Consider the following 23,952-nt stretch of genomic DNA (forward strand, 5'->3'; position numbering starts at 1 on the left):
ACCCAGGTGCCAAACTGCAGTAAATTTTTGTCAATGAAGTGGAAGCGTGTGTTTTTGTTTTTTTGGAAATTTTTATTAAGTATCTTCAGAGAAGATTATTTCCTGCCTTATCTTCAAACACTGGAAAGGAAGGGTCAAAGACAGTAGCTGGCCGGGAACAGTGGTTCACACCTGTAATCCCAGCACCTTGCAAGGCTGAGGCAGGAGGATCACCTGAGGTCGGGAGTTTGAGACCAGCTTGACCAACATGGATAAACCCCGTTACTACTAAAAATACAAAAATTAGCCGGGCATCGTGGCACATACCTGTAATCCCAGCTACTCAGGAGGCTGAGGCAAGATAATCGCTTGAACCTGGGAGGAAGAGGTTGCGGTGAGCCGAGATCACGCCATTGCACTCCAGCCTGGGCAACAAGAGTGAAACTCTGTCTCAAAAAAAAAAAAAAAGACAAGACAAGACAGTAGCTTATGTTCATGGCAAGCACCTCTCATCACAGTACAGTTCCAAGAAAAAATTTCAGTCTTTCCTACATTGGCTTCTGCCTTGTCTGAAATCAGCACATTCCATGGAAGAAGGAGTCCTGCTTTTGTTGCATCTTCTATTCTAGGTTTTAATGTTGGTAAATTAGCGTTCGTACAAGGTTCCCTAAGACTCCTGCAGCAGTCGACCAAGCCCAGGGACACAAGTGAATCTGGAGATTCCTGGGGACTTGTTTTGAAAAAGACTTGAAATACACATAGGAAGAAAGGCACAAAAATAAATGTTCACTTGTCTCCGCAAAAAAAAAAAAAAAAAAAAAAAAAAGGCAGCTTGAGGCTTCCTTGACTTATTCCCTCTGACCACTTTCCCCACTTAATATTAAGGAGGAGGTCTTTATATTATTTGGTGAATGGGGACTTTTTTTTTTTTTCTCTTGGTATCTTGACACCAAGTTAGTTTGCGACGTTTACTCCTCTTACATTCTATCCCTGTATAGATAAATGAAAAATATTTTAGAAGCTGTTAAAAGAATCCTAAAGTGTGGGCAGATGCTAAGTGATTATGACAGTAAATAATTTCTTTTGTTCCTGTAGGCTTTAATATCTCTCCTACAAGATAGTACCTTCATAAATTGTCTTGTGGAAATATTATCTAAAAATTTCATTTAGGACAAAGGAGACTAGAAGCTTTTGTCATTAAACATGAAATAGCCTTGCTTTCTTTACTCCTAGAAATGTAGGCAGTATTTCTAGAAATATTTAATGATAGCGAACCACTTCCTGGCCATCAATTTGATTCCCTTCCATTTTCCTAGACTTCTGAAGAGGTCTCACTTTACACTATTTTGCATTACAGAACACAGTCTTTATACTTCTTCTTCTTCTTCTTTTTTTTTTTTTTTTTTTGAGACAGGGTCTCACTCTATCACCAATGCTGGAGTGCAGTGGCGCTATCTCAGCTCATTGCAACCTCTGCCTCCCAGGTTCAAACGATTATCCTGACTCAGCCTCCAGAGTAGCTGGGATTACAGGCATACACCACCATGCCCAGCTAACTTTTTGTATTTTTAGTAGAGATGGGGTTTCACCATGCTGGCCAGGCTGGTCTCAAACTTCTGGCCTCAAGTGATCCGCACGCCTCAGCCTCTCAAAGTGCTGTGATTACAGGCATGAGGCATCACACTCGCCTACTGCCTTTACTCTGATAGCTGTTTCTCACGTGCTTCCTTACTCTGCTCCTCAAAACAAGTCTGAAATCCTTTTCCAGTAAAAATCTACTCTTTGGACACACAAATAACAACTGCACATTAGATTTTTAAAAATATTTGTTTTAAGATTAAACACAAGCCAAAATTCACCATAAGGTGACTATTTTTGTCCTAAAATTTAGTGCAAGCCAGAAACTTCCAAGGCAGAGGCAGTAAAGAGTAGTGATTGAAAGCATACCACACTTTGGAGACAGTCAAGTTGAGTTTGAATCCTGGCTGTGCCCCTCTAAGCTATGTGACCAATATTGGGATTTACGTTACCTCTGTATCTTTTGTAAAATGGGAACAACAAAAATACCTACTATAGAGGAGTGCTGTGGCGATAAACACAAAAGAATGCAATAAAAATTCGTAGTATAATGTTTGGTACACAGTGAGTGATCAACATGTATTACTTATTCTCCTTTTTTTTTTTTTTTTTTTTTTTCCAGAGACAGGGTCTTTCTGTGTTTCCCAGGCTGGTGCAAACTCCTGGGCTTAACGATCCTCTCACCTTGGCCTCCCAAAGCAATTACAGGCATGAACTACCACACCTAGAAATGCCATGTAGAATGGTAGTCTAACTTAACTATTTAGAATTACTAAATAGAAATTATTTACCAATACACAGAAAATATGTTTTCTTTATATGTCTTATTTATTTTCTTGGGGAATTTCATAAACTTTCGATTTTTTACAACTACAATTCATTGTAAAAACAATTATTAGTTATTAAAAATATATAGCCAGGCACAGTGGCTCAAGTCTGTAATCCCGGTACTTTGGAAGACCAAGGCAGGCGGATTAGCTGAGGTTAGGAGTTCGAGACCAGCCTGCCCAACATGGCGAAACCGTCTCTACTAAAAATACAAAAATTAGCCAGGCGTGGTAGAGCACCTGTAATCCCAGCTACTCAGGAGGCTGAGGCAGAAGAATTGCTTAAACCCAGGAGATGGAGGTTGCAGTGAACTGAGATTGCACCATTGCACTCCAGCCTGGGTGATAAGAGCGAGACTCTGTCTCAAAAAAAAAAAAAAAGTGAATTAAAGTAAGGTCTTACAAATGAATACTGAAGAACAAGAATGTCCATATTGGCTGTGCACAGTGGCTCATGCATGTCATCCCAGCACTTTGGGAGGCTGAGGCAGGTGGATTGCTCTAGCTCTGGCATTCAAGATCAGCCGGGGCAATGTGACAAAACTGTCTCTACAAGAAATACAAAAGTTAGCTGGGCATGGTGGTGCACACCTGTATTCCCAGCTACTTAGAAGTCTGAGGTGGAAGGATTGCTTGAGCCTAGGAAGTTGAGGCTGCAGTGAGGTGAGATCGCACTCCAGCCTGGGTGACAGGGCGAGACCTTGTCTCAAAGGAAAAAAAAAAGAAAGGAAAAAAAGAAAATATCCATATTTTTGGTTCTGACAACTGCAACTGCTTACTCGCCTATTAATTACTTCTAATTATATTTATAGTAATGTAGATTAAATTGTCACTGGCAATCTCATAGGCGGTAAGATAGTTTTAATAAGGATAAGTACATAATTAAATGGGAGCTCTTAAAGACTCCTGGTAACATTTTAATTGGTTTAACCTTCTGCCTTGCAACTGGCAACTGGTATTCAGTAAAAGCCGTAAAAACATAGTATTGTTGGACCTAGGAATAGCCCCAAATAATTAACTGAATTATTTTTGTTTTTCATTTTTTGGGTAGCAGCTTTATTATTATATAATTCAAACAACATAGAAGTAACACATTTAAAGTGTACAATTCAATAGTTTTTAGTACAGGTTGTGTGTCCCTAATACAAAAATCTGAAATGCTCCAAGATCCAAAACATTTTGAGTGCCAACATGACACTCAAAGGAAAGTTCATTTTGGATTTTCAGACTAGGTTGCTCAACCAGTAAGTACATAATTTAATGCAAACATTTCCAAATCTGGAAAGAAGGTCTAAAATTCAAAATATTTCTGGTCTCAAATATTTTGGATAATACTCAACCTGAATATTCAGAGTTGTGCAACCATCAACACAATCAATCTTGGAACATGTTTCTCACCTCAAAAAGAAACCTTCAAAAAAACTAGTTGGGCATGGAGGCATGCACCTGTGGTTCCAGCTACACAGGAGGCTGAGGCAGGAGGACTGCTTGATCATGGAGGTCAAGCTACAGTGAGCCATGTTCATGCCATTGCACTCCAGCCTGCAGCCTGGGTGACAGAGCAAGACCCTCTTTCCAAAAAAAAGAAAAAAGAAAAAAAGAAACCCCCATATCATTTCACTATCATCCCCTAATTCCATGCCTACCCCTAGCCCTAAGCAACCACTTCCTTACTTTCTGTCTGTATATATTTGCCTATTCTGGACATTCATATAAATGGAATCATATAATATGTGGTCTTTCGTTACTGGCTTCTTTCATTTAGCATACTGCCTTCAAAGGTTATGTATGTTACAACACGTATTAGTATTTTCTTTTTATGGCCCAATAAGACTCCATTGTATAGGTCGGGTGTGATGGCTCATGCCTGTAATGCCAGCACTTTGAGGCTGAGGAGGGCGGATTGCTAGAAGCCAGGAGTTTGAGACCAGTCTGGACAACACAGCAAGTCTCATGGCACCCCAACCTGAGCCACGGAGCTAGACCCCATCTCTTAAAAATAAAAATTCCATTGTATATAGATGTATCACATTTGATTTATACGTTCGCCAGCTGATTAACATTTAGGTTGTTTCATCTTTGGCTACTATGAATAATGCTAACATTTGTAAAAAAGTTTTTGCATGGACAAGTATTTTCATTTCTCTTGGATATATATCTAGGAGTGGAATTTGCATTACTTTTACTGGAGTGAAAATCAGGAGCAATTTCATGGTCTAACAATGGAATTACGTTACACTCTCAATAGTATTATGCAGAAATGCTACACTCTCTAGGGTAACATGCAGAATAACGGTGGCTTTGTTGAATGAAGACCACATAACAATAGGCTACATGAAGTGAAAAAAAGAAAAAAAAAAAAAAAAGGATACAACCCACTTGAAATCCTCCTAGGGCTTCCCAAGGGACTTCCCATTCCTTCTTCTGTTCTATGGCATCTGTCCTCTGCTTCCACATCCTGCCTCAGTTGTCTGAGGGCCAGCCACACTAGCTTTCAGAGATTCTTAGAAACGTCTCAGCTTCGGAGCCTTTTCACATAGCTTCCTCTGCTTGTATCATTCTTTGCCCAGTGGTTTCAAGTCTCATCTTAAATGTCACTTCTTCAGAAAAACCTTCTCTGATATCCCAAACCAGGAGAAAGGCAAGTGTTTCCATAGCAGCCGGAGATTTTCCATCTTAATGGTTTTGATACTAGAATTGTTTACTTGGTCAAATATTGAGAGCCTTTTATATGCAGGGATACAGGGTGAAACAAAACATGCAAGATCCCTGCCACTTGCGACTTTATATTCTAGGGAGGGGATACATGTACAAGTAAACAAATAAATGCACTTGGTAATTTTACATACTGATAATTAGCTCAATGGTTATCCTCTGGACTGTAAACTCCATGAAGGCAGGAGCTATGTCTGTCTGGGCTACTTCCAGTTTGCTGAGAGTCTGGCCACTAAACAAGCTCAATACATATTTTTTCACTGACAATTAAAATAAGTATATAAAAGACAGAAACGGAAAAAAACGGGACTTTTATAAATGGAGATCTAGCTCTTCCTCTTTCAAAACTTTCTGTAATGCTACATCTTTAAATAATTAAATCAATTAAAATTGCAAAAAGTTACCCTTTGTAGTAACAGAAACCCAAATAAAACCCATTTACGTCAGCACACACTCGTTAAGTACCTGATAATAAAACCTATTCTGAAATATCCAGACGTGTTAAGTGGATAAAATCCAACTGGCGCATTGCCGAACAGGTTCCTCCCCGTCAGCAGCATAATTTATAGTTTTTCACAGAGGCCTTAAGCACCCATCATTTGATTCTCCCTCATTTTTCGATTTCTAAAACCCTTTAGAATCTCCCTCCACCCACACGATGTGGCAGCGAGAAAAACCGCAATTCTATTTACACGTCAACGGTAAGAACACATAATATTTTGCCAGGTCACAAATCTGCAAGATCTCCACCCAAGAGATCAGTATCCCCTTTCCAGTTAATCATTCTAAGAGGCTGGAGACAAGTAGGGCTAGATAAAACCAAGCTGCCCTAAGGCTGGACCAGAGGAGCCCATCGTGAGATCCCTTCCCCCAAGCGCAGCGCTCGGCAGCCCCTTTCTTCCCCAGGCGCATGCGCAACGCACTCCCCAGCCACCACACGCCTCCTCCGTGGGGTCGGAAGACGCTGACGTCACCGTGCGGTCTACAAGAAACCCTTCCGCTCCTTCAAGGAAAATGAGTCCACGGACCTTCGGCTTTTCGTAGCCCCCAGAATATGCCCTTCCTCTTTCCATCCCAGTGTCAACGACTTCGCCAGCCCGTCTCCTTTCGGCTGGACTTCTCTGTACTTCCGTTGGACCAGGAAGGCGACGGGAAGGAAGGGGAAGGGTGAAAGACCAATTCCGTGTTGTCTACAAGGAGTAGGCGAGTCTAGGAATCGGTCCGCGAGGGCGGAGCCGAGGAAGCCGGCACTTCTTCCTTCCCCCCCACTTCCCCCTCCCTCCCCAGCCTTCCCCGCGAGCGGACGCGGCAGCGCCTCTGTCTCGCTTTTTCTTATTTTTTCCCCCCTTTCCCCTTTCTTTTTTTTTTTTCTTTTCTTTTCCCCCCTCCCCCCCTTTCACCATTTCCTCTCGGAGGCGCTTTCCCCGGGCAGGGGCAGAGCCGGTCTCACCCCCCCGCCTCTCCCCGGCCCCCGCCGCCCTATGGCGAGAGGGAGCCCCCTCCCCACCCGGGCTCGAGCGGCGGCGGCCTCAGGCCGGGGGTCATCATGGAACTAATTCGCTGACCGACCCAGCGCCCGCAGCCGTGCGTCCCTCTCGAGCGCCAGCGCCCGCGCCCCCCGACCCGCTTCCCCCTCTTCTCCCTCCTCAATCGGCCCCGTCGTCCCGCGCGCACTGCCGCCGCGCGCCTATGAGAATGAGGTGGTAACGGGCCCCCGGATGACCCCGCGTCACCACTGTGAGGCCTACAGCTCAGTCGGGGAGGAGGAGGAGGAGGAAGAGGAGGAGAAGGTGAGGGGCGGGGGCGGGGGGCTCGACGCGTCTCCGCGGCCGGCTTACGCGCTGGGGCCTCGCTGCTCCCCCCCGCGCTGTCCCATTGGCAGCGCCCGTGGCCGCGCGCTGCTCGCTGGAGACCCGCCCTCCCGCATCCCCCAGCCCGGGGAACCTCGGGGCAGCCCTCTTCGTCTTCTCCGGCCCAAACCGACCCGGCACCTGCCCAGTTGAAAACAGCGCTACTGTGTTCCTTTTCGGGCCAATTTTTCTGTCAGCGAGTAACTTTTTTTGTGGCAGCGGCAAATTAGCTACTCTATAGTGCGTGTTGGAGGCTTTGCGAGCCTGTGTTAATACACAAAGAAGGGGACACACCCCCACCCTCAGGTTGAACGATCCTGCGGGGACACCAGGAAGATTACTAACTTTGCACAGCGGAGTGAATGCCAAACGAATGGGGTGAACCTCCAGTGCTGTGAAATTCGGGGGAGGGCAACGTTACCTAGGGCTTGGTGCGGGTGGGTGGTGGGAATCCGGAGGAGGTGAGATATGAGTTGTACCCTAAAGGCTCGATTAAATAACTGAAATTTGAAAGGAGGACAAAGAGGCCTCTGCTGGAGCTAGGGGGTACCGTTACAGATCCTTTTGGCAGAAGCTGACATTTGGGTAGCAAAACAGTGGAATGTGTTTCGAGAGGTAGGATGGATTCAGACTCTGAAGGGGTTTGAACTAAAATATTTGTTTTATTCTGTCAGTGGCGAGCCACTCGACTTAGAGCAGCAGGGTATTACGGTAATGACGTTAAATGACAACACTTGATGAGGCTTATTATCTGCCAGGCATTCTCCTAAACGGCTTGCAATTCATTTAATACTCCCAAGGCTGGTAGTAGGAGCCTCATCTTACAGATGAGGAAAACTGAGACGCCTCAAGATTAAGTAATTTTCTCCTTAGGCAACACGGCTAAAACCTGGTAACCAGAATTAAGTCTAACTCTATGCTGTGTGGTATCTGTCCTGAAAATGAGTTTGTTAAAATTACAGTGTTATCTGCTTCTAGCTTTTCCAGGTCGTTTGTGGCAGATGAAATAGAAAGGATTGGACAAATAGATTAAGAAATAATGGATGGAATAGATTTAGATTGGCTAGTCTGGGACCAGAGAATCTCCGAGAGATTCTGAGCCCCTGGACTAGACATTTCTTGATACCGATGAAGGGCCATAGAATCAGCATATATTAGGGAAGTTCAGGAAAGACGATCTGCAGTTTCAGATAGTTTATGTGGTAATGTGACATCCTAGTAGGTTAGAATGGAACTTAGCATGTGTCTTGGTCAAGATTGGAAACTTGAGTGTGTCCGTGTTTTATTTTGATTGTGTAATGCATTAAAAATGAAGAATATTCATCTTCCTGTGTATGTTTCCTCGTCTTTAAAATGGGCTTTATGGCTGAAATGGGGGTGTAGTAAGAAAAATAAAAAACTCGATAAAAAGGGCTTCCCACAATTTGATTAAATTGTGGTAAGGTTACATGAGTTAATATGGCATAGCGCTTTGAACAATAGGCCGTCAAATAGTAAGCACTCAGTGCTTTTGTTAAGCTCTTTACAAGTGAAGATATTATTTATTAGGAATATGCTCAACTCTGGAGATTAACATCAAATAATTCATTATTAGAAAAGGCAAGTCTACCAGTAATCATCACAAAGCAACTAGACGTAAAAGTAGAATTATGTCCAAGTACAGATGTGGGAAGGCAGAGCACAACAGCACAAATCCGGAGAGTCTTCCAGACTGATGGCTACTTTAGGAAGGGAAGTATGAACTAGAGGACATACCAAATTGAAACAACAGTGCGTACAGCCATGGAGATTAGGAAAGAGCATACACTTGAAATCGCAAATACCTTTAATTCGTTTCCAGTGCGTAAAGTCAAGGAGGGAATAGTAAAACCAGTTTCTTGTATGGCCACATTAATCCCTCCTTTCAGAAGGGGAACTAAGATTCAGAACTACAGGATTATTAATGGAATTAGTATGATAATGATGGCAAATACAATAATAGATATTAGTGAAGTTGTTTATATTGTATACCCAGCACTGTGCAGCACTTTTCCTCAGAGGAGCAGGGGGCCCTGTATGTATATCTGTAATAGTTATGCTGTACAATAAACCTTTTATAAACTATTATCTCAGACGTTAAGCTATTTGATAACCGTGGAGAAAGGAGAAGCAGCAGCAATTGAGAGAATGGAAGGAGAAATGTGAAGCTGGCATAAAGTTTGTGTGTGGAATATGCCAACCAAAATAGTCTTTTCTTATTTCCTGCTTTTCTAAAAAAGCTTGCAAAATTGGATATGACCAATGATAGACATACAGTAACAAAATAGAACTATATAGTTGTTTATTCAAACAGTAAAATTGTATTTTAAATGTTTGCATTTTATTTCTTAGCAGAATTTATTAATCCAACTCAAAATGTGTTTTACACGTTAGAAAACAGGCTTGTGCACTGTCAGTAAAAGAAAACCCAAGCCCATGATTTCTGTATCATAGTATGTCTTACTAGTCTTGTCTTTTGTTCTCTCTTTATGTAGAACATACATTATGACCCTTTACTGCTAAATATTTCACAATAATAGTAATACTTTCTTACAGAATCACAACAAAATTTTCAATTTTCGTAAATTTAGCAATCGATACATTGACTTATGTAATCTGTCCCAGTTATCTCATTTGACCCAATAATGACCTTTACACCATTTGTCTCCTTCCAATACTGGATCCAATTGAAGGTCAGGTATTGCAGTTTGTTTTCTATTTTGTTTTTTTTTTTTTTTTGAGACAGAGTGTCTCTCTGTTGTCTAGGTTGGAATTCAGTGGCGTGATCTTGGCTCAATGCAATCTCCACCTCCTGGGTTCAAGTGATTCTTCTGCCTCAGCCTACCGAGTAACTGGGGCCACAGGCGTACACCGCTATGCCCGGCTCATTTTTGCGTTTTTAGTAGAGAGGGGTCTTACCATGTTGGCCAGGCTGGTCTCCAACTCCTGGCCTCAAGTGATCCGCCTACCTTGGCCTCCGAAAGTGCTGGGAGTACAGGCATGAGCCACCTTGTGCAGCCAATTTTTTGTGGCTTCATTTAATCTGCAACATCCCCAAAGGTATCCCCCATTGTTTTTGTCTTGCAATTATTTGTATCCCTTTTTTATTATATTTTATTTATTTATTTTTTTTTTTAGAGATTGGGTCTCAATTTGTTACCCAGGCTGGAGTGAGGTAGTGTAATCATAGCTGACTGCAGCCTCAAACTCCTGGGCTTATGTAATCCTCCCACCTGAGCCTCCTGAGTAGCTGAGACTATGGGCAGGCGTGTGATATCATGCCTGGCTAATTTAAAATTTTTTTTTTTTTTTTGGGGTGGAGACGGGTCTTGCTCTGTTGCCCAGGCTGGTCTCAAACTCCTGGCCCTGAGTGCTTCTCTCCTGCCTCACAAAGTTCTGGGATCACAAACAGGTGCCACCATGCCCTGCTATCTGTCCCATTTTTAAAAGTTTAAGGAAATTATACCTCTTTTTACTTTGTTAGCTTTCTCCAGAGTGAGCAAAGAGTGATTTTTTTTTTTCTATTAATAATGTTGTATTGCATTGATTTCTGAATCTTAACCATGCATTCCTGGAACAAATCCCACTTGGTTATGGTGTATAATTCTTTTTTTATATTGCTGGATTCAGTTTGCTAGTGTTTTGTTGAGAAATTTTGCATTTATATTCAGAAGAAATACTAATCTGTAGTTTTCTAGTGATGTCTGTCTGGTTTTGGTAGCAGGGTAATAATAACTGGCTTCAAAGATAAGTTGGGGAAAATTTGTAAAGAATTGCTATTAGTTTTTCTGAAAATGGTAGAATTAGCCAGTGAAGCCATCTGGGCATGGATTTTTCTTTGACAGTGCTTTAAAAAATTAACTGTTTAAATCTTTGATTTTACAACTACTCAGCTTTTCTTTCTTTCTTTTTCTGTTTTGGTTGTTGTTTTTTTTTTTTTTTTTTTTTTTTTTTTTTTTTTTTTTTTTTTTTTTGGAATAATCTCACCAGTGCAGCTTTTTACTTCTTAAGTTTTGGTATTTTGTATTTCTGGGAACTGGACCATTTCATCTAAATTTTCCAATTTAGTTGCACACAGTTGTTCATAAAATTCCTTTATAATTCTTTTTGTTTCTGTAAGGTAGGTAGTAATGTCTTCTTTTTAGTCTTGATTTTAGTAATTTGTCCTCTGTATTTTCGTGGTCAGTCCAGCTAGCTAAAGGTTTGTCCATTTTTATCTTTTCAAAGAATCAACTTCTGGTTTCATTGACTTTTCACTGCTGTTTTTGTATTCTCTACTTCATTAATTTCCATTCTAATATTTAATATTTCCTTGCTTCTGTCTTGCTTTAGGAACAGTTTACTCTTCTTTTTCCGTTATGTTAAAGTAGAAGATGAGGCTCTTGATGTGAGATACCGTTTTTTTAGTAGAGACATTTTCAGGTATTATTTTTAAGCACTGCTTTAATTGTATCTGATAAGTTTTGGTATGTTATGTCTTCATTTTCACCCATCTCAAAGTATTTTCTTATCTCCCATGTGACCCTAACCAGATACCTTTGTTTAAAAAAAAAAAAAAGTTGTTACAATATAAACATTTGAAAGTCATACTTAGGGCTTTAATTGTAGGCCATTGGAGAACAGGGATCCATTGAACCTGATTTACTCCTTTTTACATGATTCTACTTTATGTGTCTCTCTCTGTACCCATCTAAACCCTCTAAAAATAATCTTGAAATCTAGTGAAGAAACTTGAGTCACTAGTGACAGTCAGTTGTTGGGATAGCTTGTGAAGGCTGGTGGATCCATTTGGTTGTAGCTAATGGCGTGAAAGAATTATTAAAGTTATATGGTTTTTAATAGGAGTTTGGAAGAAACCTTAGAACGTATGGAGTCTAATCTTGACCCAAATAGCTGTTTCTTCTAAATATCTCTTGACAGATGGTCATCTAGTTTACATTCCATTTCTTTTATATAGAGAAAGGTTTTCACTATGTTGCCCAGGCTGGTCTTGAACTACTGTGCTCCAGTGATCCTCCTGCCTTGGCCTCCCAAAGTGTTGAAATTACAGAAATCAGCCACAGCATCTGGCCTACATTCCATTTCTAATGTTAATATTTATGTCTGCATTAGAAGAAATTATAGTGAGCTTGCTCACCAAATTGTTGAAGATCTGAGAAAGGCACCAAGGCAACAAAATTGGAATGTCAGCATCTCAGCAGTATGCAACAGGGATGGAATATAACAAGATGACCGTTTTTCTTTTTTAAGAGAATATTTTGTTCTGAACAAGGATGTGTCAAAACAAAAAAAAAAAAGGAAAGTACCCAAACCCCACACACAATGGGTTAGGGCAGGTAGGGGTAAAGCTAGCTTAATAAGGAACCTGAGAAAGTCTCTTAACAGTTTTTGTTGACTGTAAATTGTATCTGAATTGATACTGAGGTGTCTTCAAAAAAAAAAAAAAAAAAAAAAGCTAACAAGGGCCACGACTGGTGGCTCACACCTGTAATCTAAGCACTTTGGGAGGCCAAGGCAGGCCAATCACTTGAGGTCAGGAGTTCAAGACCAGCCTGGCCAACATAGTGAAACCCGTCTCTACTAAAAATACAAAAATTAGCCTTGTGTGGTGGTGCATGCCTGTAACCCCAGCTACTCAGGAGGCTAAGGGAGGAGAATCGCTTGAGCCTGGGAGGTGGAGGTTGCAGTGAGCCAAGATTGTGCCACTGTACTCCAGCCTGGGCAACAGAATGAGACTCTTGTCTCAAAAAAAAAAAAAAAAAAAAAAAAGCCAATGATTTTAGACTGCATTTATGGTAAAACTAAAGCTAATTTAGAAGAGGCAAAATATCCTGAGGAGCTATCGAAGTTTTCAACTATGAAAAAGATGAATTGGTGTGCATGATAGCACCCTTTAAAGATTGGAAATATTGGTGTGAAAGAGATGAGATTTTGGTAGATTAAAGTTCTGAACAAGGATGTGTGTAAAAAAAGAAAATGCGAGAACCCCACACACAGTGGGTTGGTGCAGGTGGGGGTAGAGTTTTTTTTTGGTTGTATGTTTTTGTTTTGGGCCCCAGTAGTTGAAACTGGAACAATTGGTTGGGTCTCTGTTTCATCAAAGTACTGTGCTGTGGACACAGTTAGTAAAAAAAAATGATATTGGCAGATGTGACTGCGTAGAGATTTATTTCTTTAGAGACAAGGTCTCATTCTGTTGCTAGGGCTGGAGTACAGTGGCATGATTTTGGCTCACTGCAACCTCAGCCTCCCAGGCTCAAGCCATTCTCCCACCTCAGCCTCCCACGTAGCTTGGACCACAGGCACGCACCACCACACCTGCCTAATTTTTGTATGTTTTATAGAGATGGAGTTTCACCACATTGCCCAGGCTGGCGTCAAACTCCTTGACTCAAGCAGTCTGCCCACCTCAGCCTTCCAAAGTGCTAGGATTACAGGCCTGAGCCACTGCACCTGGCCAGGAATTTATAACATAGTTGGGGAGTTAGTGGAAAGCTGCTTTATGACATGATTAAAGAATCAAGAGTTTTTTAGAAGAAATTACGTTTGAGATAGGTCTTTTTGGATTAGTATTAGTTCTTTTTCTGTTCTATTAACCCTTTGTTGTCTTAGTATGAAAATATTTTATGCTAATTATAGAAGATTTGCAAAAACTCAGGTGTTTAAAGACACAAAAATTAACAAAATCATAATTGAGTTAACCAGAATTAGTCTCTAGTTGAGAAGCAAGTAGGTAGCATATGTGAAGTGGTACATAGGAAAGAGGATAGTAGCTGGAGTTGGGATAGAATGTGGAAATTATAGAAGTGGTTTGCTATTTTTTGCTTTTCCAAATTTTTTATTTTTTAAAAAATTGGAACTTTTTACATGTTAATTCTGGATATTTAAAAAAATTCTTAGAGCCCATGAATCTGAAGTATGTAATACAGGTACGTAGTTGAGAAAGTCACATTGTTAGTGAAATTTATAATGAAAACCAGCATTCTCCTATGCTAGGCCTTTCTCACCCTTTTCTTACTCCGCAGAGGTTAACTACTCCCAACTCTTTCCTGCTTCTCCCGTTATTTAGCATCACATTTTCAAACAACTTGCTCTACTGCTGTTTTTTTTGACATTTTAGTTTGAGATATTTATGGATTTCCTCCTATGAAATGTAAAGATGTGGCTTTTATTTTACCCTCTTCCAATATCCATAGTTATGTCTCTACATCCTCCCAATGTGATTTTATCATACTGTGATCCCTATCCAGTATTTTCATTATTATTGCTGTATAGATATTATGATATTTACTTTCTTAAACTCTTTTTTCTGAAGTTAATTACCTTTTTAGTTGCTTACCTTTCAACAAATCTAGCCGAGCCTTTTCACTTTCTTTTTTGTTTGTTTTTTCTTTTTTTGAGACGGAGTCTTGCCGTGTCGCCAGGCTGGAGTGCAGTGGTGCAATCTTGACTCATTGCACCCTCCGTCTCCTGGGTTCAGGTGATTTTCCTACCTCAGTCTTCCAAATAGCTGGGATTACAGGCACCTGCCACCATGCCTGGCTAAGTTTTGTATTTTTAATAGAGACGGGGTTTCACCATGTTTGTCAGGCTGGTCTCGAACTCCTGACCTCGTGATCTGCCCGCCTCCACCTCCCAAAGTGCTTAGGATTAACAGGTGTGAGCCACCATGCCCAGCCACCTTTTCACATTCTTTAGCAGTTTCTTAATCCAATTTTCTACACACAGTCAAACTTCAAGTCTGTAGTTTGCTGCCTTTTTTTTTTTTTTTTTTTTCCTAAACCTAGAAGCCTATGCAGTGGCTCACCCCTGTAACCCCAGTGCTTTGGGAGCCCAAGCAGGAGGATTGCTTGAGGATGGGCAACCTAGCAAAACTGCATCTCTACAAAAAAAAAAAAAAAATTGCCTGGGCTTGGTGGTGTGCATCTGTAGTCCCAGCTATTTGGGAGGCTGAGGCGGGAGGATCACCTGAACTCAGGAGTTCAAGGCTACGGTAAGCCACTACACCACTGCACTCTAACCTGGGCAACAGAGTGAGACTCTGTCTCCAAATACATGTAAACATAAAACCTAGAGACATTTCCCTTGGACTCTGTTGTCTTGCACTGCTAAACTTACTATTTAGACATGCTGCTCATTTTAGAGTGCTAGTCATTGTGCTGTGGAGTCTTCTAGGTGAGCACTGTTCAGTAGAACTTACTTCATTAATAGGAGTGTTCCTTTTCTGCACTGTCCGATACAGTATCCACTAGCCACATGTGGTTATTGAAGTAAGGCTATTGTGACTGAAGAAATAAGTTTTTTTGTTTGTTTGTTTTTGAGACAGAGTCTCACCCTGTTTCCCAGGCTGGAGTGCAATGGCGTGATCTCAGCTCACTGCAACCTCCACCTCCCAGGTTCAAAGGATTCTCCTGCCTCAGCCCCCCGAGTAGCTGGGATTACAGGCACCCGCCAGCATGCCCAGCTAATTTTTGTGTTTTCAGTAGTGACAGGGTTTCACCATGTTGGCCAGGCTGGTCTCCAGCTCCTGACCTAGTGATCCACCTGCCTTGGCCTCCCAGAGTGCTGGGATTACAGGCATGAGCCACCACGCCCGGCCAATTTTTAAATTTTATTCAGCTCATCTTTAAATATCTACATGTGTAGCTAATGGATACGGAATTGGAAGCACAATTTAAGATGATTTCGTACTGGAGGGGATGGTTTCATACTGAAAAAGTGGGAATGAGTAGGATTTAATGTAATTGATATATTCTCTTTTTAATGAAGGAAAAATGTTAGTGGCCCTTATCTGATTAGGTTTTTAAGAGGAGTGTTTGGAATAATTCTAAGAATTCCTGGTGAAGAAGTCAGTGACAAAGTTTTGACAATTTGAAACATTAACAACATCTTTTGATCAAGGTCCAAAAGTTCTATCAATTACGTGGCCTTGTTTTTATTCTCTTTATAACTGAATTTCAGATTTAAAGTGTGGATGTTTTACATAACTGATTATTTTGGTATTTTAATATGATTAAAGAGCTGTAAAGTCCTATACTGCCTCATAGCATTCTTATTTTGTTTTATGAGTTGCTTAATAAGTACTTTATATAATGCTACACTTATTCTGTAACTAATTTTAAAACATATTTGATTTTGTAGGTAGCTACATCAAGCTGGCTAGCAGGCAGATACAAAGGATATCATGAAGTTTCCAGGGCCTTTGGAAAACCAGAGATTGTCTTTCCTGTTGGAAAAGGCAATCACTAGGGAAGCACAGATGTGGAAAGTGAATGTGCGGAAAATGCCTTCAAATCAGGTAATGATTTAAGACAGATGAATTTTACTAGAAATAAGCATACCACTGCCATACATAATAATATCTTGACACTGCATTGGAGGAATGTGTACCATTTAAGGATGTGCTGTATTTGAGAGACATCTCCCTGTTTCTTTTTTGTGTAACAGGGTCTCACTCTGTCGTCCAGTCTGGAGTGCTGTGGCATGATCTCACCTCACTGCAACCCGCGCCTCCCGGGCTCAAGCGATCCTCTCACCTCAACCTCCTGAATAGCTGGGACTGCAGGCACATGCCACCATGCCTGGCTAATTTTTTGTATTTTTGGTAGAGATGGAGTTTCACCATGTTGCCCAGCCTAGTCTGGAAGTCCTGAGCTCAAACAATCCACCAGCCTTGGCCTCTCAAAGTGCTGGGATTATAGGCATGAGCCACCATGCCCAGCCTCTTCTTTAAAAACGCCTGCTCCTACTGTAGCCATTTCTTTCTGAAACAAGAGTTAACTGTTTTTGTTTGTTGACCTGTTTTGTTGTTATCTGAGTTACAGCTTTAGGAATACAGTTAAGTTTGTTTTCTTTCCTCATAATCTATACTAACAGTAGTAACCTTCTTTAGATACATAGTTTATAGTTAGCCAGAGGCTGAACATCTTCATAGCATTGTCTTTAGTCAACCAAAAACCTACTCTTTCATCAATAGCGATAGGGAGTTCATATGAACTACTAAGGGTAATACCAATGTTGGAAGCTTTTTAGAAGATAGCCAGCTGGCCTCTTAACTACTGTTGGCTGTATAGTTTTTCTTGTAGAAATTTTTATACTTCTATCATATATAATTATTTTTCACAAATAACTGTGAAGTTTATCCACTCCAAAAGTTCATCATATAAGATGTCTTATATATCTTTTACTCTTAGTATCTAACATGGTGCTTGGAAAATAGAATAGTGGTCAAATGTTCTTTTAATATGCATTAGTGAACGAATGGCAAATATGTAAGTTCCTCCTGTGTTGTTTTAGGCTATCCTTTGCTCATTGGTTTTGAAAGCATATATGCCTTTTTAATTCAGTTCTATTTTTTCCAACTTATGTATCATTCTTTCCCACAAGCTTAAGAAATACATTCTTCATTTACTGTTACTTGTCATTTTGCAAACTGATTAGTTAACCTGAATGTGGAGTGTTTATACATACACTATCTCATTTAATATCTCATTTAATCCTTTGAAAAAGTAGGCAGTAGTCCCAGTTTACTCAAGACTTTAATAAGTAATAGAATGATAATTTGGGCTGGACGCAGTGGCTTTTGCCTGTAATCCCAGCACTTTGGGAGGCTGAGGTGGGCAGATCACCTGAGGTCAGGCATTTGAGACCAACCATGGTCAACATGGTGAAACCCCGTCTCTACTAAAAATACAAAAATTAGCTGGGTGTGGTGACTCATTCCTGTGACCTAGCTACTTGGAAGGCTGAGGCATGAGAATTGCTTGAACCCAGGAGGCAGAGGTTGCAGTGAGCTGAGATCGCACCACTGCGCTCGAGCCTGGGTGACAGGGTGAGACTCCATCTCAAAAAAAAATTATAATTTGATCCTTTTCCTAAGGTAGTCCTCTTCCTGTGATACTTTCTGTTGTTGTTTTATATTTTTGTGTGCATGTGTGATTTTCAGATTAGTTGGGAATTCAAGTTATTTAGCAAATGTCTGGTGAGTATCTGCCATACTGTAGGCACTATTCTAGGCACTGGGGATACAACAGGAGAAAATAAATTCCTTCCCTTATGTTGTGACATTCTAGTGAGCCTCAAAGCTTTTTTATAGCTGCTTGTAGGACCATTCCTTTCCTCCTCCTGCTATCTCCTTGAGTCAACATGTAACCAACAATAGTATGTTTTTACAGCCTGGTCTTTGAAGATGATGTTTTACCTAGATTGTAGTATATTGCTATATCACCAAATAATCCAACCTCTTTCTTTCTTTTCTTTTCTTTTCTTTCTTTTTTTTTTTTTGGTGGAGAAGGAGTTTTTATCTTGTTGCCCAGGTTGGAATGCAATGGCATGATCTCAGCTCACTGTAACCTCAGCCTCCTGGGCTCAAGTGATTCTCTTGCCTCAGCTTCCCAAGTAGCTGGGATTACAGGCACCCGCCACCACACCTGGCTAATTTTTGTATTTTTAGTAGGGACAGGGTTTCACCGTATTGGCCAGACTGGTCTTGAACTCCTCACCTCAGGTAATCTACCTGTCTCAGTAACCCAAAGTGCTGGGATTACAGGCGTGAGCAACCATGCCCAAATCTGGCCTATTTCTGTAGGTGATTTAACAAATACTGGTGTGGTAATACCAGAGAACAGAATAGTATCAGAACTTCTGAGAGAGACCCACTTCTTCAGGATTTGCCTTTAGTAATGCCAAGTAGAAGCCGTATTTAATACTTGTAAAATTTGGGTAGCCTTGGTCTGGTGGGGATAGGAGATAAGAATAGGGGTAAAAGGCTATTTAGGGGCTTGAGTTGCTTGCCAGGGTAACCCCCAGGGACACTTCTCTATTCAATGTTTTTTATTTTTTTAGATAGAGTCTTGCTCTGTCACCCAGGCTGGAGTGCACTGGTGCCATCTCGGCTCATTGCAAGCTCCGCCTCCCGGGTTCACGCTGTTCACCTGCCTCAGCCTCCTGAGTAGCTGGGACTACAGGCGCCCACCACAACGCCCGGCTAATTTTTTGTATTTTTTGGTAGAGATGGGGTTTCACCGTCTTAGCCAGGATGGTCTTGATCTCCTAACCTCGTGATCCGCCCGCCTCGGCCTCCCAAAGTGCTGGGATTACAGGTGTGAACCACCGCGTTCGGCCACTTCTCTATTTTAGTTCTAACTCTTTTATTTTCTTCTAAGGGACTGGCTTTTTTTTTTTTTTTAACCTCCCTTTCCACTGTTGCTCTGACTTTTCTAATTTTGTTTTGAAGTGTTGGTAAAAATGGAAAAATAAGGTATTTTTAAGCTTTCTCTTATGCCTTTTTCCTCCAGTTTCCTTCGAACTTCCCCTGCCCCAACTATATTTTGAAGTCAGTCTCTCACATAATTCTTGTTTAATTTGCATCGCCTATCCCCTAATTTAGGACAGCGTGGTCAGGCAAGAATATTATATACCTGTCACTCATCTTCTATGTGTTTCTGCCACATTCTGCTTCCCTTATGATAGCACAAAGTATTATAATTTTCTGGTGATCTGACTGTGAGTTTCCTTGAGGGGTATGGTTTTGTCATTTTTGTTTACTTGCATATAATAGACTCAAAGTAAGCATTTCAGTGAATGGTGTTTATCATTTCTTTATGATTCATTCAGGTACCTTACTGTGTTCTTGGCACTTGCGGAGAACTTCTTTTATATTATGTAATTGTACTTTCAAGTTCATGATAATTTTGTTACATGAATTTGGGGAAAACATTGAAACTGGTCAAAGTGCACACACTTTCAGGTGTTCTCAATTTATTTTGCCAAAGTGCTTTTGATTTATAGAGATAAAACCCTGCCACAAATTGTTTATATACAGATGATTTTCAGTAGAATTTTAGAACTCTAAGGAATCTTAAAAACAGGTTGTTAACAACTTTTCTAGTCATTCTCAACTGGAGTTTAGGTTTGTTGCTTCCTATTTCATCAAAGCCAAAAGCAAAAATTTGATGATGATTATTTTTTTTTCTGAGACAGGGGCTCGCTCTGTTGCCCAGACTGGGGTGCAGTGGCTCCATCACAGTTCACTGCAGCCTCTCTTTCCCAGGCTCAAGTGATCCTCCCATCTCAGCCTCCCAAGTAGCTGAGATCACAGGCACGCACCACCACGCCTAATTTTTTTATTTGTGGAGAAGAAGGCTCACTGTGTTACCCAGGCTGGTTTCAAACTCGTGGGCTCAAGCAATTTTCCTGCCTTGGCCCCCTACAGTACTGGGATTACAATTGTGAGCCATGCCAAGAAATTTAATTTTTAAAAAAATGTTGAACGTCACATGTGTAATGAGATGCTGTTGGAGCATAGGAAGGTACTTAGCCCAACTTGAATTATCAGGAAAAGTACCTGGTGGGGAGTAACATCAAAATAGCTCTCAAGAGATACATAATAAAGCGGGTGAGATAGAGAAGGGAGTGCGTTCCCGTCAGAAGGAGCAATACGAACAAAGGAGCAGTGATGTAAAATAGCATAGCAGGGGCAAGGAAAGATCATAAATAGAAGTTACTACTCTTAGAGCATGAAATTTAAGACAGAAAGTGATGGAAGATGTTTGAGGTTAGAGAGGTAGGTCATAGATTTGTATGCCATACTGGGGAAGTGTACTTAATCTTTTAGGTAATGGTGAACCTTTTAGAGTTTAAAGCGGGGGAGGTTGTATATTATAAGGAATAGACTAGCAGCATGTGGAATATAATATATATACAGAATATATATTAATAGCAGTCTATATTTTACCATGTTTGATCAATCCATTATAAATTCTCTTTAGGATTATTTGTTCAACTACTGAATCCTTCTAATCCTATTTGAGCAGTCCATATGAGAAACAGTTCACCTGATGAAATCAGAAAATACTGTTTTGGGCTTTCTCTTTTTCTGTCTCAGTCTTTATTTTAGAGGAATAGGAGTGAAATGAATTACTTAGGCACAGAACTTACTGTTTGTAATGCTGTCATGATAATATTACTGTTTAGTACATGTTTGAATTGATTTGAAAAAGTTACCTTAGACTTAATATTACTTCAGTTAAATTGAGTCTTCTTAAACTGTTATCTTTTGGGTTTACGGCTCGTTTTGGCTAGTGATGATAACATTGGCCATGCGGGAATTCTTTCCTTGGCCCTATTGTTAAATTTTAGTATGTGGTATATGGGCCAAACGTAGTGGCTCACATCTGTAATCCCAACACTTTGGGAGGACAAGGCGGGAGGATTGCTTGAGCCTGGGAGTTCAAGACCAGCCTGGGTAACATAGTGAGACCTCGTCTCTGCAAAAAGTAAAATTAGGCCAGGCGCAGTGGCTCATGTCTGTAATCCCAGCACTTTGGGAGGCTGAGGCAGGCGAATCACTTGGGATCAGGGGTTCGAGACCAGCCTGGCCAACATGGTGAAACCCCATCTCTACTAAAAATACAAAAATAGCCAGGCGTGATGGCACAAGCCTGTAATCCCAGCTACTTGGGAGGCTGAGGCAGGGAGAATTGCTTGAACCCAGGAGGCAGGGGCTACAGTGAGCTGAGATCGAGCCACTGCACTTTAGCCTGGGTGACAGAGCGAGACTGCGTCTCAAAAAAAAAAAAAAAAAACCAGATATGGTGGCACGTACCTCTGGTCCTAGCTACTTGGGGGTGCTGAGGTGGGAGGATCACTTGGGCCTGGGAGGTTGAGGGTGCAGTGTGCCATGGTTGTGCCACTGTACTCCAGCCTGGGTGACAAAGCAAGACCCTGTCTCAAAAAGTATATATATGGAATATTAAAGTTCAAAGTTATTGTCGTGATTTCTTTCATTTCTGTTACAGTGTTTAAAATAACTATTCATATATAATATTTTGTAAATTTGTTTTTCTGACATTGTTAGATAATCAGGTAGTTTAGAGGTAGGAAAGGAGAACTAATGTTTGAGTGCCATTTGCATTCTATATGTGCTTTACATAAGTTATGTCATTTAGTTGTAACTATATGATAATCTCCATATAACTGTATTCTCTTTTTTTGTATGTTACCTTTTGTGATTCTTCTTACAATTGTATGTTTCTGTTATTGTTTAATGCCAAACACCAAATAATGACATTATTTAATGTAATCTGTCATTCAGGGATTTTTTTTTTCTCCCACATTGTATCTCTACCTGAAGGTTGGAGTTAATGGTGTTCTTGTTTTCATAGCTACTGTAAATCATTGTTCCTTTCATCTCCCTAAAGCCTCCCCAGTTTCATCAGTTTATAACATCACCTACGTCTCCTGGGAATTTATTCCCTTGTTGTTGATTTGTTTGGCTGGCTTACTTAACATTACTTTTCCTTATTTGTTGTGGCATTTTGGATAAAAGCTCGTCTTGATAGGAGTTTAATTTCTCTTGAATGTTTAACTCTTCATCCAGAAGTCCTGTGACTGGCTTTACTTGGTTTTCAGGGATTTTTATGAACCCTTAGTCCAGAAGTAGATCTTAAAGTAGCCTAGATACAAAATTACAGCTGGATATGAGGAATAACTTCTAGTGTTCCATACCATTGTAGACCTACTATGGTTAACTTAGGAAATATAAATGAACTATGATAACAGATGATAGCCCATTTAAAACCTGAAATCAATACTAAGAAGTGAAAGTTACCAAGGGCAACAGATGAATTATACATTTAGAGATAATGAAAAAATACTGAACAGGAAATCAACCTGAAGTAAATGACTGTTTTGAAACATTTCCACAAACATAAAAGATTGTTGTTGTTTTAATCTTCCTATATATTATTTGAGTATTCTCCTTATAGCTCTTTCAAACTGTTTGAAACTACAGTTTGAAAGAGCTATACGGAGAATACTGAATGTTTCCAACATAAACAACTGGTTTTATTTTTTTAATGGTGACTCCAAAACTCAAGAGTAAAAGTTTTCTAATCACCATTAAAGTATATCCCTGCTAAAAATTAAGTCTATACTCAATAGGCTTACAACAGCAATAAAACAATAATATTTTGTGTTTGTGGAAATCTTTCAAAATAGTAATTCAGGTTAATTTCCTGTTCAATTTTTTCATCATCTCTAAATGTATAATTCATCTGTTGTCCCTGGTATCTTTCACTTACTACTATTGTTGTTAGTTTTTTAAATGGGCTATCGTTTCCATTATCATAGTTCATTTATATTTCCTAAGATAAGTTAATGGCTGTTTGCTGCGGGAGAAATTCACTGTATTTTCTTAATCTTAAGAGTTGGGGGTACTTAACTCCAAAATTACTATCAGTTGATAATAGTGTTACTTAAACTTTAAAGTGTTATATTCTCTGAACACCTAAATGTAATTAGACTATGGATATTTGGTGAGATGACAGTGAAAATTTTAATAAAGAGTAGGAGAATATTGGATATTGATATTAAATGTGATAACCAATAAAGTTCTATTTTCATCTATCTCAAGTCTGATAGATTGTGAATAACCTTACATTTTTAAACATAAAAGTGAGGTAGTATTACCTCACTTTTTATGAGAGAGAATTCTAAACATACTCTTGATGATAGCTCAAACTTTGTCTTCTGTTTTTAAAATTGTTCCCTTATAGAATGTTTCTCCATCCCAGAGAGATGAAGTAATTCAATGGCTGGCCAAACTCAAGTACCAATTCAACCTTTACCCAGAAACATTTGCTCTGGCTAGCAGTCTTTTGGACAGGTTTTTAGCTACCGTAAAGGTAAGTGTTTTAAGATAGACTTACATATAACCTCATTTGAGTGTACATATGCTAAACCAGAAGCTATTAGTAAACATTCTTTAAGGTAGAAAGAAGTGGAGAACTTTGCTGGAGAATGATGTGTGTACCCATAAGAAGACGTGGTGATGTGTTCTGCTATTGTTTATTTTAGTTTTATTTTTTGAGATAGTTTCACTTTGTTGCCCAGGCTGGAGTGTCTCTGCCTCCTGGGTTCAAGTGATTTTTGTGCCTCAGCCTCCCACATAGTTGGGACTACAGACACGTGCCACCATGCCAGTC

General features: G+C 40.2%; 1 protein-coding gene across 4 annotated transcripts in view; it reads left to right on the forward strand.

Annotated features, from left to right (window-relative positions):
* Window positions 1-4,693: 4,693 nt before the first annotated feature.
* Window positions 4,694-23,952, forward strand: part of CCNI (cyclin I) — a 30,520-nt gene continuing 11,261 nt past the window's right edge. Inside the window, exons 1-4 of one of the 4 annotated variants that reach the window (XM_023222509.2) lie at window positions 6,849-6,889; window positions 11,300-11,389; window positions 16,109-16,265; window positions 23,524-23,652. In XM_023222509.2, the coding sequence (XP_023078277.1) occupies window positions 16,152-16,265; window positions 23,524-23,652 (243 nt within the window). In that variant the 5' untranslated portion in view covers window positions 6,849-6,889; window positions 11,300-11,389; window positions 16,109-16,151. Of the gene's footprint in view, window positions 6,890-11,299; window positions 11,390-16,108; window positions 16,266-23,523; window positions 23,653-23,952 lie in introns of all 4 variants that reach the window. The other 3 variants (XM_023222508.3, XM_023222511.2, XM_023222510.2) reach the window with 3 other exon arrangements.

This window comes from Piliocolobus tephrosceles, chromosome 3 (genome assembly GCF_002776525.5).
Source record: "Piliocolobus tephrosceles isolate RC106 chromosome 3, ASM277652v3, whole genome shotgun sequence".
NCBI classification, from domain to species: domain Eukaryota; kingdom Metazoa; phylum Chordata; class Mammalia; order Primates; family Cercopithecidae; genus Piliocolobus; species Piliocolobus tephrosceles.